The 15,702-nt window shown below is 29.4% G+C and overlaps 1 protein-coding gene across 1 annotated transcript in view; it reads right to left on the bottom strand.

The window, feature by feature from the left end:
• The window catches only part of LOC100168329 (cadherin-89D), a 90,618-nt gene that overhangs the window by 71,220 nt on the left and 3,696 nt on the right, over nt 1-15,702 (bottom strand). Inside the window, exon 2 of the mRNA XM_001943842.5 lies at nt 292-379. Coding sequence (XP_001943877.2) covers nt 292-364 — 73 coding nt within the window. The 5' untranslated portion in view covers nt 365-379. The remainder of the gene's footprint in view (nt 1-291; nt 380-15,702) is intronic.

Below are 15,702 nucleotides of genomic sequence, written 5' to 3'. Positions count from 1 at the left end.
TATCTACATTACACGGTCTACACGGATACAATAATAACCCTATGAAAGTGGAAATGGGTCGACGAATAATGAGACGCTTTATAATATATTTATGCGAGTTCCTCGACAATGTGCACTTTTCGGAGGTTTGCTGTTCAGAATATATTACTATAAATACGAGATCTTATGTACGACATGTTCCGGTAAAAGCATTTGTAACAAAAATTAGATTATTTTTTTCGTTACGAAACGAAACATAATTTTATTTTCCAGCGCGTCTATATTTGACGATACTTGGTTTGTTTTACTCACCATTGGCTGTGGCAACGGATGTGATGGCGACGATGGTGATTATGGCTGATAAGGAGACGGCGTTTGGGCCCATCCTTGGAAACCCGACCTGAAAATAATACAACCAATCAGACATTTGCAGCTAAAGGTTATATCGCGAGTGTAATGTGATAAAATATTTTCCGCAATTTATTATATTATTAATTTTAAAGCGGTGCAGGTCGATACCATAATATAATAACCAATCAACGCGATTTAATTGCAATGATGTCAAATTTTCCGGTACCTATGTATTTCCATAATATTATTATTATCAATCGAGCGCATCCGAGGCGAAGGGAGTGGCAAAAACAAAAGTGGCCGCGCTGCAGAGAAAGTGGGAATAGATTAGAGTTTTTATTCTGTACATAATATTTCATTTTCAAACAATCTGCAGATGCTTTAATGTCCGCAGTGCGCATTTTAGCGACCCGGAGGCACGAGTGTCCGGTCGTTCGTCAAAGGTGGGAGGAAAAAAGTGAAAATTTGATAGAAAAATATTTATATTCGTTCCCATCCGACGTGGGACCGTTTTCACACATTTTCGGTAGATACCTAATTAAATGATGTTCAACCGTTACTCGTTAGGTATTATAATTACTATATAATCATTAATTATTATTATCACACAGGTGCCCGTGGTACCGTTGTCTGTTAAAACAAACATTCAATGACAATGATGTATTTTCTTCGGTAATTGTATGGTGGTTTTAATTCTTTTGTCTACGTGAACACGACGAAGAATGACCGTTCTACATTGATCACGTAATAATTTTTACGGTCTAAAATAATTTTGCAAAACGATTACATTTAATCAACAACTGCTCTTGCAATTCAAAACCGTATCGCTTGTAAAAATTTAAGTTTTTCTGAAAGATATTCGTCTAACTCAGGCTAACGTCGTCAATGTCCTCTGGTACGCTAATCTCCGGTAATTACGAAATTACTATAATATAAAGTAGATAGGTATACTTGCTCATAACAAAAATTACTTATTAGTTATTATCATGCCAAAACGCTTCCTTCGAGACGTATAATTTCACGGATGAGCTTCAGTTATAATTATGTTATTATGTAATATTGTGCGATAGGTTACTATATTATTATGTTAAAACCTAGAGAAACATTTTGATTTTAAAATATAGTCCAACCAAATTATTCACGAAACAAAATATGTAATAGTGTACCTAATACTAGTTAATGTAACTATATAATTCTATAATATATTTTGTACTTTTATTAATTGAAACTTTATTTACAATATCTAAAAAAAGTAAGGTACCTACGATAAGTAAATGTAGTAACATGTACAGTGGTTGCCGCTTATAATGATCATATCCGTCCGAGAGTATTTTGATCACTATAACCGGAAATCACTATAAGTGGCGACTAAAAAAATATCGAAAAAATAACGAAAATTTTTTTAAATACATATTTTATTTTGTACAAAACATTAAAATGACAGTGCAAAATATCAAAATACAGTAGTATTAATTAAATTTAAATTTAAAAATTAATAAGTAAAATATACACACATAGGTATAAAATTTAAAACGTAGGTTCTTTTAAAAAAGTCGGTAATTTGCCCCTGTTTTTTTGGTATGGAAACCATCATAATGTGCTCTAAGTTGTTCAACGTATCAAAGTAATTTGTGCCTATGTCATGCTCTTCAATAGCTCTTCTCGGTGTATTAATTGCATTGAATACTTCACTCCTGGTTACTGCAGGTACTCGGTCTTCTGCCATTTCTGACATGATTATTTCTGATCACTATAACCGAAAACCTGATCACAGTACGCGGCGAAAAATGCACTGAAGACGGCTGTTTGTTCCGTTCCTGACATTTTTTATCACTAAAAGCGGATGATTCTTATAACCAGTAAACACTATAAGCGGCAACCACTGTATTTTATATTGGCTTGTTGGGCGTGAGTAGGGAAATCATTCATCAACAGTATGTTTTTAGCTAGTTTTTTTATGTATGTATATTTGCATTAATCGATTATAATTTGAGAGCGTCACGTGGCCATTTTCGTTTGATCTTCTGGTTGTTAGCGATGGTGAATGGTGATAGATGACATACGAGAGATTAGAGGATTTTGGTTAGAGCGGAGCGTTTGAAATTAAATTTGTTTGCAGTTAGTTTTTAGTTCGTTGACTTTTAGTATTTGTAAGTCTTTATGCAGTGCGTTGTTGATCATATACCAAAGAGCTTCAGTTATTTGTCTAAGACATAAATACTAACTGGAAAGATTGTATATACAAAAACATTAATAAGGATACTATTTAAACTATTATTAACAACGGCCAACAATTTGATACTAGCAAAGATCCAACGGTGGTTTCAAACATTTTTAACAACTTTTTTATTAACATAGGAAAGAAATTAGCAGAGAAAGCTGATTATGTTCTGAATAATTAAACTATTAATGCTAATGATAACCTTTCTTTTGATAATTCCTTTTCTGAAAAGATAGTTAACTCTGAGATTATCAACATTGTAAATAACTTTAAAGATGACACAGCCGCTGGTCATGATAGGATTACCTGCAAGTTATTAAAATATATTATCGAACTTGTTACAGATCCGCTTGTATACATTTTCAATATGAGTATACAGCAAGGTATATTTCCGGATAGTCTTAAACTAGCAGTGATCAAACCTATTTACAAAACTGGAGATAAAAAAAATTTTAATAACTATAGGCCTATATCTTTGCTTACTAATTTTGCGAAAATATTTGAAAAAATTATTAAACAAAGATTAATTTCGTTTCTAGAAGCCAACAAACTCTTATCAAAAAACCAATTTGGTTTTAGATCAGATATAGGTACTAAAGATGCTTTATATCAAACAACTCAATTTATTTATAGAGAATTAGATAACAGTAATAAAGTAATTGCCGTATTCCTGGACTTAACTAAGGCATTTGATACTGTCAATCATAACATTTTATTTCAAATTTTTCCGAACTTCGGTATTAATAATCATAGCTTTAATTGGTCTAAAAGCTACCTAATGAACAGAAAACAAATGGTCAGGAGCAATGACATTACTGGTCAGGTAGGTTCAATTGGATATGGAGTCCCTCAAGGTAGCGTTTTAGGTCCAATTTTATTTTTATTATATATCAACGCAGTAAGTGATTTAATTATTGATGGTTTGGTGGTCTCTTACGCTGACGATACCTGCTTGCTTTTTATCGATAAAACTTGGACCGGCGTTCATCATAAAGCAACTGTTGGATTAAATAATATATACCGAATCCTATGTGACAGGAATCTGACGCCTAACGAAAATAAATCAATGTTTATGACCCTTTCAATTTACAAAAGTTTCCAAACACTTAATCACATTAAAATACATAGATGTAACGATGGTAAGAGTTGTAGTGACTTAAGTATTTGCTTAACTATTAAAGAAGTTTCAAGTACCTACGCGTACTTAGGTATCATTTTTGATAATAATTTACGCTGGAATCTCCACATTCATAATTTGGTAGGAAAGTTACGTCAGGTAACCTATAAATTCTATAAATTAAAAGATCTGGTACCAAAACACACAATGCGTGTAGTTTATTTTGCGTTGTACCAATCCATACTTCAATATGGTTTATTAATTTGGGGAGGATCGGCTGATTGTTTTTTAAAATCAAATACAAATTAATCAGAATAAAATAATTAGAATTTGCTTAAATAAACATTCCTTATCAGTTCTACCTCGCATAAATTATAGAGAGTTTGGTGTCTTACCTGTTAAATTTTTATATAAAAAATTTTATATTCTGTTCACCTTTAAACATTTCAATAAAGGCCTTGACGGTCAAAATATTGTGGACAAAATAGAAAATAGACGGTATAATATACCAATTGATTACCCATACAAATCTTTTGGTCAATCTTTTGTCAACTATTTAGGACCTGTGTTTTTTAACTCTATGCCATGTCAATATAAAAAAAATATTCAGCTGTCTGAAAATAATGCTAAAAAAGTTAGTGTATAATTGGTTGTTCTCTCAAATAATTTAAAATATTTTAAAATCTACTGCTGTATTTAATTTGATTACTATTTGTATATACTGGTTTCCTTTTGTTTGTTTGTTTTTCAATTTGTTATATACTTATATATGTTTATAATTATTATCTAAGACTGTATTACTCTCTATCTCTAACACAAGCTTTTAGCTTAAAAGAGATAGATAATCATGAATAATTTGTATAATCAAATTTTTGTAAGTTATGATGATTTCAAAAAAAAAAAAAGTTCTGTATTTTAATGTCAATTTATAGTTTTGACTTTTGAGGTTAAAATTTACTCTCATAAACATCGAAAGTATAAAATGTATTTATTTATAGCTCATAAAAATGTAAATCCCTACAACATATTTTACAAAATTTAATTATTGTTGGGATGGTTTTTAGTTGAATATTATATATTCATATATCTGATATATTATATCATATCAAATAATCTCAGATAAAGTCTTGTAAAGTATTGGAATAATTGTATTCAAATACTTTAGATACAAATTAAATTTTAAAAACTTTTTGAAAAAATTATTCGAATACGTATTCTTTATTTTTTTTATTCATTAAAAAATACTTTTTTTGAACTCAAAAAATAGCTTATAAATATTTCTGACAAAACAATTTTTTCTATTAAAAATCGGGCACATTATAAGTTATAGAAAATAGTTATGCTCTTTAAATGAAATATGATTGACTCACGTTAATTTCCAAGTTAAAAAAGTAGAACAATATAGTCTTATATAGTAGGTACTCAAATACTTTTTATAGTATTCGAATATTTATGCAAAATATATTTTTTTTAAGTGTAATCGAATACGTATTTGGAATACTTTAATACTCATTTATTCAAGTAAGCGTATCGGAATATAAAATAAAAGTATTCTTTACAACTTACAAGACTTCTCAGATATTCGCTATTTAAACGTTTTATAGGTACTTTGCATTAGTCGTTTCATTATTAGAATTTCGATTAATAATTTGAAAACTTAGTCAGGTTAGTTAATAAACAAAATTTAGAAAAATCAAAAAGATGATAATGACTTCCAAATAATTGCTCATAAAATAAATATACAAAACTGTACTCTTAGTGAAGTGGGTATTTAATGTTGAATTGAGACATTGAGTCACTTGCAAATTGGCGCAAAATGGTAGTCAGTAGATGTAAAATATTTAAAATTACATCATATAAGTTTATCGATAGAATGGATGCAAGTATAAACCCAGAATCATTGGAAAAAAATAAATGAAAAGTCATTTTATCCAATATCAGATTCTCTGTTACCTTCCATCATAGTATTACATTAAACACTCATAAGTCGCAATTATATTATGTTAAATAGCTGTATAAAAATTCATAGTTAAGCTCTTACAACAAACTACAAAGTTAATAACTTCGATTCTTGTCGCGATATTTTACTGTCATAAAAATATTAAATATTGAGTTGGTATATTAGTAGTACAAAATAATATTGACTTAAATCTTAATCTATTAGGGGTTTTTATAGTAAATAAATAATAATAAATCACCGATATAAGTTCTATAAAATAGCAAATAGGAAAATATAGCTCTACAAATAATTTTTCAAAACACGTTTTTATGTTGGTTATATGTATACATACCTATTATAAATATTTTAATGCAATTCAAATAATACGCCATAACAAATTTTGATAATTTTAAAATTTTCGAAACGTAACATTTTTAATGTATTTCAGTGTTGGGCAAATAAACATTACTCACTGACCTCAGTGCGTTCTTGCTAAAGGTGTTTATTGCTATCATTGAACGAATTCAGTCCTATGCGTACCTAGTGAGTGTGATAATAATATTATACTATATTACACTAATTCCGTAATTTTGTAAACATAGTTATTTACGTCATTATAGTGTGAATAAACACACACAAATTACATTTCAATATAATATAATATAATATTATTTAAAAAGGTTATATTTATATAACACAAATATTTCTGACAACTGTGATATAAATCACTATAACTATTAAAACACTACAAATTGTGTAATATATTTATATGACCTTTAAAAATTATTATATTATTGAAGACAATTTCATTTGAAAAATGTCATTATTATAATCATATTATCTTATAAGTTTCAGCATAACATGATGGACCTCAAGAAAGCGCCAACAATAAATAGAGCAAATATCTAAAAATTATTTTTGGAAATCTAAAAAATAAAGAAATTAACATCGTATTAATATAAAACTTAAATTGTATTCGATATTATATTATATCACTTACCTATGAGCTTACAATAAAACGTTAATCGCTTAAAAAAAAACTTATCTCAAAATATTCAACAAAAATAAAGAACTGTAAAGGTAATAACTAATAACAAAAGTATTGGACATGCCCATATAAAACGTGTATAACCCATGTCCATAACAGAATAAAAAATTACGTGGCTAAAAACATAACAAATCAATCACAGTACGTCACATCACACTTACAGATTATAAAAAATACTCAACGTTGTAGAAAAGAACACCAAAATTAAACAAATCTATCTATACAGAAAAACCTGTAGATTATTTTTCGTATATTCATCTACAATCAAAAGTGCTTATCAAATTTAACCATCAATTAAAAATAATTGGCCAATGCGTTAATAATATGTCCAATGAAACTATATACCAAATTAATCATCTTTAATATTAAAAAAATATTATTAAAACATTTGTTTCAAATGCTCGATAAAAATTATTAAATTATATCAATTTAAAATTACAAAACTTCTTCTAAAGCCAGCCTTTTATAGATATACATTATTATTTAGTTATATTTATTTATTTTTTGTTTTTTTTTATTTTTTATAAGGTATATACAATCTGTTCCCTTAGGGACAATAAGAATATGTGATATCTGAAAAAAAGAATATTTACATGAAAACGTGATGGGAGGAGTCACCCAGTAGTTACAATACCCTTACTTGATAATTTTTTATATATATATTAAAAACCAATACAAAATTACTTAGGTATTATTATTATTATTTTTTTAATAACGTAAGTGTGTTATTTATTGAAACATTTATGCCTATTTAAAATTAACATTATTGATGTCCGATAAAATCTTTTTTGATATATTTAATATATGTTTATATAAGAAATGGCAAAAGCACAAATGATAAATTAAAATTTTAAAATGTAATATGAAAACGTATACATTTTCAGAGGTTGGAAGTAGCACAATACTTTATTTGGAGCAATTGTTTTGGTATTAGCCAGTGCGACCCAATAGTTTTTCATCGTAAGTACCTTAAATGTGAATTTCGCCAATTTTGACGCAATGTTCTACAACCTTTTGCAGTTTCTAACCAATAAAATATTTCTAATTTAACCTTTAAATTGAAATAAATATGATTTGTTCTAAATTTATAAATGTATACTTCAAACAATTGTAATCATATTTTGTGGACAATGCAGCTGCAAATTATTATTTAACAGTATCTTTTGAGATTTTCTTTTTCAGACCTATTTTTCTTGCTAGAAAAAAAGTGCCGCATTATAAAGCACCCAACATAATACATCTGCATAACAGTACAGCGATGATTGTAGTGAACATGATCTTTTTATTCTGTAGCGTTAGCGCACTACATGTCTACATCAAAAGTGACTTCCAACCACCATCATGAGCGTGGACAGCGGTTATATATGTTATCCAAAAGCAATTTATTCCAACGTCATACAACGAAAACATAATATTATGATAAGGAAAAAAAACAATTTTTTTTTTGGACACCCAAATCGTAATATATCCACGAACAAGCAACAAAAGCAGCTATATAACGTATACAATATACATATTATAATAATATAGGTACATAATATATTTGTACGATACACACACGCGAGAGCGCATTATTATGATTGGTTTTTTTTCCTCCGATCCGTCTGGAATATAACCAGGAAAAGTATCGATATAATAACATGACGATGAGTATGCGCGTTATTGTACCTGCACACATGATATTATATTATATCAGGTGATAGACGTTTATCAACTACGTTTTCATGTAACTGATTGACGTTTTTGTCGGGATATTGTCATAATCCGATTACTGTATTAAAGTGTATAAAATATAACAATACAATATTATATATATATTTATTATAAACTTATTGGCTTATGCATTATTTTTTATTTATTTATTTTTTTAACGAGTCTGTGTGTGTTTGAAAGTAAAGACCGTCATCCGGATCGGACAACCAGAAGCGGTGTTCAACAATTTGATAAGCGGTCCGAATAGTTTGATGGGTAAGTATGGTACACATATCTAAGCACAATGCACGTTGTACAATGCGATTTACATATACAATTCGTTTGAATACAATAACGATGTGGTACTCTATACGATGACGTTCGGTGCAAATCCCAGCAAATTCTATAGCATAAAATATATAATGGTAATAATGTATAATTATATTATTTTATGATATATATTGTGATAATCCCATTTGTTGTACTTACGTTTACTTTCTGTACACTCTTGTTCCAAATTCCTCTTTATATATTATGTATTTCTCACACTGTGTTTTCATTATATTCCAGATAAATAAATATCATCAGTATACATTTCCAACAATCACTTCGATAATGGCTAAATGCGATTAATGTCGTTGGGGTTGGGCTCATATTATTGCGATGACAACGATTTCTTTTCGTTCCGCTTGACCAACTTTTTCACAAACATTTCTACCAGATTCTATACCATCGCAGATTCTTATGTTTTCTACGAAATTAATATCGCAACTTCAAAATTGCAACATGGATAACTTTTTATTAATATTAATAAATAAAAATAAAGTATATCTCTTATGGCAGAATGTGTAATACTCATAACTTATAAGTATTTATATTCCGAACAAAAATCTAACTTTGTGTAGCTTTCAAAAAAATTATATTAAACGAATAAAATGACTTCCCCCGAGTATACCATATGGGTTCAACGTCAAACCTATAAAAACCGTGTTGCGTAAAGCTTATCAACTTTTTAGTGCCCCAAAAATAATAGTAATCACTATAAAAAATACAATAGGTCTCTCGCTACTTGCGTCCAGAATCCATCGTAATGGTCGTACAATAAGTGGTGATTGAAATCGTATTTTTAACGAAGTAATAAGGATTTATTGGTTTACGGTGATAAATTTTTTGTTGTGACCTTATTTTTGGGTATTAAAACCCCCAAAAGTTTCAAATTGTTTCGTGTATTGATTTAAAATAGCATAGATATTAATTTAATTTTGTTTAAATACATAGATATATCACAGAAAACTAAGAAAAATATTGTATCGAGTGCCAATCTTAGCCAATTCCGCTCTCAGAATCATTTCACTATTGCAATAGAAAATATTTATCATTAAATAATTTAAAATGGATTAAATTTTAATATTACATTATAACAACACACCACTAACCTGTATCAAAATGCCCAAAAGGGCGTAGCTAGAAATCTAATCGGTGGAGGGGGGGATATTATATAGTAGCTAATAGCTACCTATTATGAAGATTGTTACGAAAAACATTATTTACTGATACTTATAACACGATAACAGGATAAGGAAACGATAGAATTTCATCAACACCGTGTACATAGAAAAATTATATATTATATTTTTTCATACCTATATAGCTTCTATACATAATATCTTAAAATCCCTCCAACGCTGAACTGAAATTCGTATCCATCAAACGGTAGTCAACAACGTCACGGAGTCTAATAATCGAAGTGATATAATTAATTCTTTTCGCTTTACGATCAATCATGTTCTCTTACTCCCGAAAATATCAACTCCGCGTTTTTCACGTTTTATCCTACAACAAAGGTTTGACCGTTCGATCATCGCAGTAACTCACGCGATTGAAAGTTCGTATTATAGTTTTATCGGTGTAAGCCAATATTACAAATATGGGGAAATATCCAATGTTCCCAGTTAATTATTATTTCTTCATATTTCACGATCATTCATTGTTGTTACTCCATATTACAGTATTTTCCATACTATAATTTTACGTGCGAAAATAATTATGTGATTTTTTTTATATTCTTACAAGTATATAGGTTACAACAGGGTAATAACAAGTATAATGGCTGGTAATAATAATAATAATTATTATTGTACTAATAATAGTAATGTAAAGTGTGCTGATGAAAGTAGGTAGGTACCTATAATTAATACCTACTTATATTTATCAATTATATCATTTTAACGAATTTTTTGTGTAACCTACGGTGGTCTTAATATTGTAAAAGAATTATTTAAACAGAACGCGTTTCTCTGTCATGTCTGCTTGCTTTGAATAAAATATAATATTTATTCACTATTTTTATTAGGCTTAGGGACTCTAGCGTTCGCATGTTTTTTTTATATGCAACCACTTAAAAGATAATAATTTTAAATTTTTTATAATTTAATACTTTTACGTTTTACTTATACAGGACGGGCATATGACTAATAATGACAAATTTATTAGTAATCGAAATACATATCTGTAATAGATAAATTATTATTATTATTTTATAAATATTCTGTCATTTATTACTGCATGTTAACTATTATTATTCTATAGTTATTACATTCGTATATATATATTAATCACCATAAACCTAAGGTAGCGGAAAAAAATCATGTTCCTTTCGAGACGCTCGGTTTGTTTAACAAAAAAGTCGATCTGTTCCTCGAAATTGGAATAAAAGAAAACAATGACATTGCAAGAGTACAAATTATTATTTTACAATATCGAATTAACTATATAAGACTGCAATGATACAACAGCCGTACGTTAGTCCACAATAGGATCACGTTCTGACATTTTGTTACTCGGACACTCGGACAATATAGTATTACGACGGTCTATTCATCGGTATTGTTGTAGGCGTATATATATGTTTATAAATATAAAACCTAATACGTTATTAATTATCGTAGCGATGACACCCTTTTATTCTTCTATAATATATTTATTTTACATTGGTCGAGACCATTCGAAACCATCGAAACGTGCTTGCGCATGTAACGTTATGAGTGAAAAAATACGAATCGAACTTTCTTCTTTTCGCTCAGAAAATAAATATTTTATAATATCTTACTAGCTGTCCTGCCTGACGTGGCCCCAGAAAAATATTTGATTTTTTTATAAAGATATTTTCAAAAAGATGTACCTACCATGTTTCCACTAATTTATTATTATTATAGTATATAATATGTAATTAATGCCAAATCTATAAATAAACAAAAAATATATTGTTTTTTCATGAATTGAATACAAATGCATGTGCAAGCTACCATTCAGCTACCTAGATACCTATAGGAATTGAAAAAAATAAACTACATACATCCTCCAAGTCTCAAGGAATCTATACATATAATTTTCACTATCGGAAACTATTCCTATTATTACATATTTCCATAAAAACTTCATTCGGAATATTACAAATATTTTTAAAAAAACAAATGAGGCAAAATATCAATCTAGACGTTCACGAATCACGATTCATGCTCTTACTGACGAACAGCTTTTCATTAATTTTATTATATAGAAGATAATATTATCAATTAGCGTAACATATTTTAAGCGTATGAATATAATATAATACGCCTAATAACATATGATAATATAGTTAGATGATTAATATTGGCAGATCTGCGACAGTATCATACATATGATATTGTCTATATCTATAATAATATCATACTGTCTATATTATATTGTCTATAATAATAACATATAATATGTCATACTATAATAATTATTAATTAGTGTCCTAGGTATAAGTTCTTTTTACGTAAAGTCATGTTGCCGCAGTTTAAACTTAATAATTATTGATCACCAGCAGAAGTGACATGAGCAAATGTTTAAACATGTGACGACTATATTTATACTCATCTGGCTGCGACACTTGATCCTCCATTCAGGGGTATCGACAATAAGTATCTTTATAATACGTAAGATGAATGCTAGTGGCAATCCACAAAATTTTTGGCTCAACAAGTTAATTTCAAAAAAGTTACCATACTTTTATAGAATCAAACAGCGTTTGCTGGAAAAACAATCGCCATGTTAAATTTATCTAAAAAAAATTCTTCGGGTTTCCGTGCTAATTATACACTGTGATAACACTGTTTAGCGGTGCGTCGGCTCGTCTTCATAATTTATTAGAATACGATTGGTCGTTCAAAGACATAGATGTGGCATCAATTCAAAGCGAACATAATATTTTGGTCCGTTTCAGATCTGCTGATGATCCACTGAGATCGCGCGCGTGATCTATAATACAGTTATATTATTACATACGAATTCGCTTTGATACGATTCAACGATAATAATAATAACAACAACAATAACAACAATAACAACAACGTGCGTTCACGGTAGCGGATATGTGTGGCTGCGAGTTAAAATCGCATTACACTAATTGCATATATGGACGACAGTGCAGTGGACAAACACAATAGTGGTGCAACGACACAATAATATATAACAATATAATCATCAGCTGCAGTGGTGTTCGACACGGAAAATCATCAATAAAAGCTTAGAAACCTAAAGGCCCGTGTGTGTGTGTGTGTGAGTGTAATGTATTTATTTTTATAGTAACGTATAGGATACGCAGGGCTGGACCGCGTTTCGTCGTCGCTTTTCTTTTCGTTTCGCGGTCGCCGAGTTCGACTCGTAAGAAACATCGAAATTCATTATTATTATTTATCAATTTGCGTTTGAACGTCGTGTGCCGGATGAATGCCGAAGACGCCGCTGCAACAGGTACCTATCCATTACGATACGCGTGCGTTCGGTTAAAGTCGGTCGCCGCGGGAAGATAGTAAATCTCGTAGGTACAATATAAATATATGTAAAATATCATACCGATACAGTACAGACGTACATTACACGTGACAGGCTCTTGCGGCGTTCAGTCAACGCTTTCTCCATTCGGTGCATCCTCGTTTTTCCCATGCCGATACGTGAACGGCTATTATAATATATCCGGACTCCGGAGAATGACGTTAAATTATTATTTTATTTTTGTTGTTATTATTGTATATTATAATAAACGATCAACGATTACAAATTACGTCGATGGCAAAATGTTTTTTTTCTCGAATTTCTGCGGTTTTCGTCCGCTCGCGCCGCTGTCCGTCGCATCACGCAGCGCTGATAAAACGATAATAGGTAATAATATATTATTGAACCCACATAAAATATCACGGTTTATTTGATTACCGAACTGTACTCGGCGCCGAACTGAATAAAAAAGATAATTGACGACAACGACCAACGATGATTACTGTTTTTAATGCGGCGTCATATATTTTTCCGCAATATCGTGTATTGCGATAAGTAGCACATCCCCGCAAACTGCACTAGGTCGATACCGTCAAATTAAACTGTTTAAATTACTTGTGAAAAAAATTGTTTTAAAGATGTCAAACTAAGTGAAAAAATAAATAATAATACCATGTACTCACTGCTAAGTACAAGTCACTAGACCGTAACGCATAACAATAGTATCATATTATTATTCAATACTTATCATGGTATTTGATTGGACGTAGAAGTTTAACTCAAACCATAATAATAATATACTTAAATAATTGTAATATTTGTAATGCAATTATAACGTTATTGCAGCGTTTATTAAAACATATAAGACATAACATTATATATATCATATAATACAGACACGACCCATGAGATCAATGATCACGTGTATATGCTCCAAACTATATTCACGTAAAACATGTTTTAATTGCAATTATGACATAATGTCCACTGAGTCCACGAGCACAAAATAATTTATAATAATATTTTTGTGTATTAAACTTACAGGAAAAATGACCTAGAATGCAACTGACATAGTTTAAATGACACTCATTTGTATAACGAAATGTTTATAAATATCATACTATGACAGAAGTGATTACGGCGTTAAATATTATTACATTTTACAATAGATTGAGATGTCAACCACTGTCAAAATAATTATTATTATCCTAAGACATTCGTATCATAAATAATAATTTATGTAAAATATTAACCACATATAGGTTACCTATTATGTTCCACGTTAAATTCACAAAAACTGTAAAAAGTTTTTTTATTTTTTAACAAAACGATAATAACCCGCATATTTCAATTGTATTATATTAACTTAATACTCTATAAATAAATGTAATCTATAATATTATATTCAAGATAAAACGTGTTTTTTAACATTTGATATATAAGAAAAAACAAGTAAAAAATGTGTTTTAAAATAGGTTCTATTTTTTTAATATATTTTTTTAAGTAAAACATAATATTATATACCTACCTAATGCTTTGATCAATAGTTAATGTTTGAATTCATTTATTAAAATTAATTTACTATTTGACTAAATTCTATATTCTTGCAAAACAATAAAAATGTAAATATATACCTTCGTAAAAAAATTGTTTAAACCGAAAGTTCCAAATACTGAACAACAAGTAACAACATTAATAATAATGTAACATAACATTAAACCAAAAACCATTTGAGAGTTGGAGTTTGTTTCACGTATATGCTCCCGGAACAATCTAGCGCGACATGATATTATATTATCAACACAATCTGAAACTTTTGATGTACTCCTTTTGGTGCACGTTTTTCAAACACAAACGTGATTTCGGATGTTTGCGATATTCAAATCGTGATCACATATATGTGAGGCACATTAAGTCAAGTCTTGACCAGAGACGATAGGTAGGTATTAACTAATTTTAATCGTCGCGTATATGCGAAATTACCCAAAAAGTACACCTGCCTACGAACAATGTGTTCAAACTTCAAATTGATGAAATAATAACAGTAATAGGTATAACAGCTATATTCGAGTTATAATAATATAACGACTCGTTCTAATTGTAGGTACAGTTTTATCGATCGGCGTAACATTTATTATTACTATTTTTCGTCGGCGGAAACAAGAACGAGATTAAAAATGTAAAAAAAAAATCCAATTTTCCATGCTGATTTTATTACTGCATGTCATGTAATAATCCTATATGAAACCATATTATTCTAGTGTAGGTGTTCACATAGGTACTTGCAATACAAAGTGCTCAACATATAAAACAATAACGACAATCGGCGACATAAATAACAACCAAGAGCATTATTATTGTTCGTTACATTATTACGTTATTCGTACTTTTGTACGTTATTAATTTATGCCATACTTTCAGAGCAATAAAATAACTAGGAAATTATACCAATTGCGATATGATTGGTCCGCGAAACGAGATGTATCTGGTGACCTCTAATGAGCGAGGTATACGAACGATGCAACAGGTATATAGGTAGTTTAGGTACACAA

The sequence above is a fragment of the Acyrthosiphon pisum genome, chromosome A2 (genome assembly GCF_005508785.2).
Source record: "Acyrthosiphon pisum isolate AL4f chromosome A2, pea_aphid_22Mar2018_4r6ur, whole genome shotgun sequence".
Lineage (NCBI taxonomy): Eukaryota > Metazoa > Arthropoda > Insecta > Hemiptera > Aphididae > Acyrthosiphon > Acyrthosiphon pisum.
The sequence above is the reverse complement of the archived record's forward strand: the minus strand, read 5'-3'. Positions and strand labels throughout refer to the sequence as shown.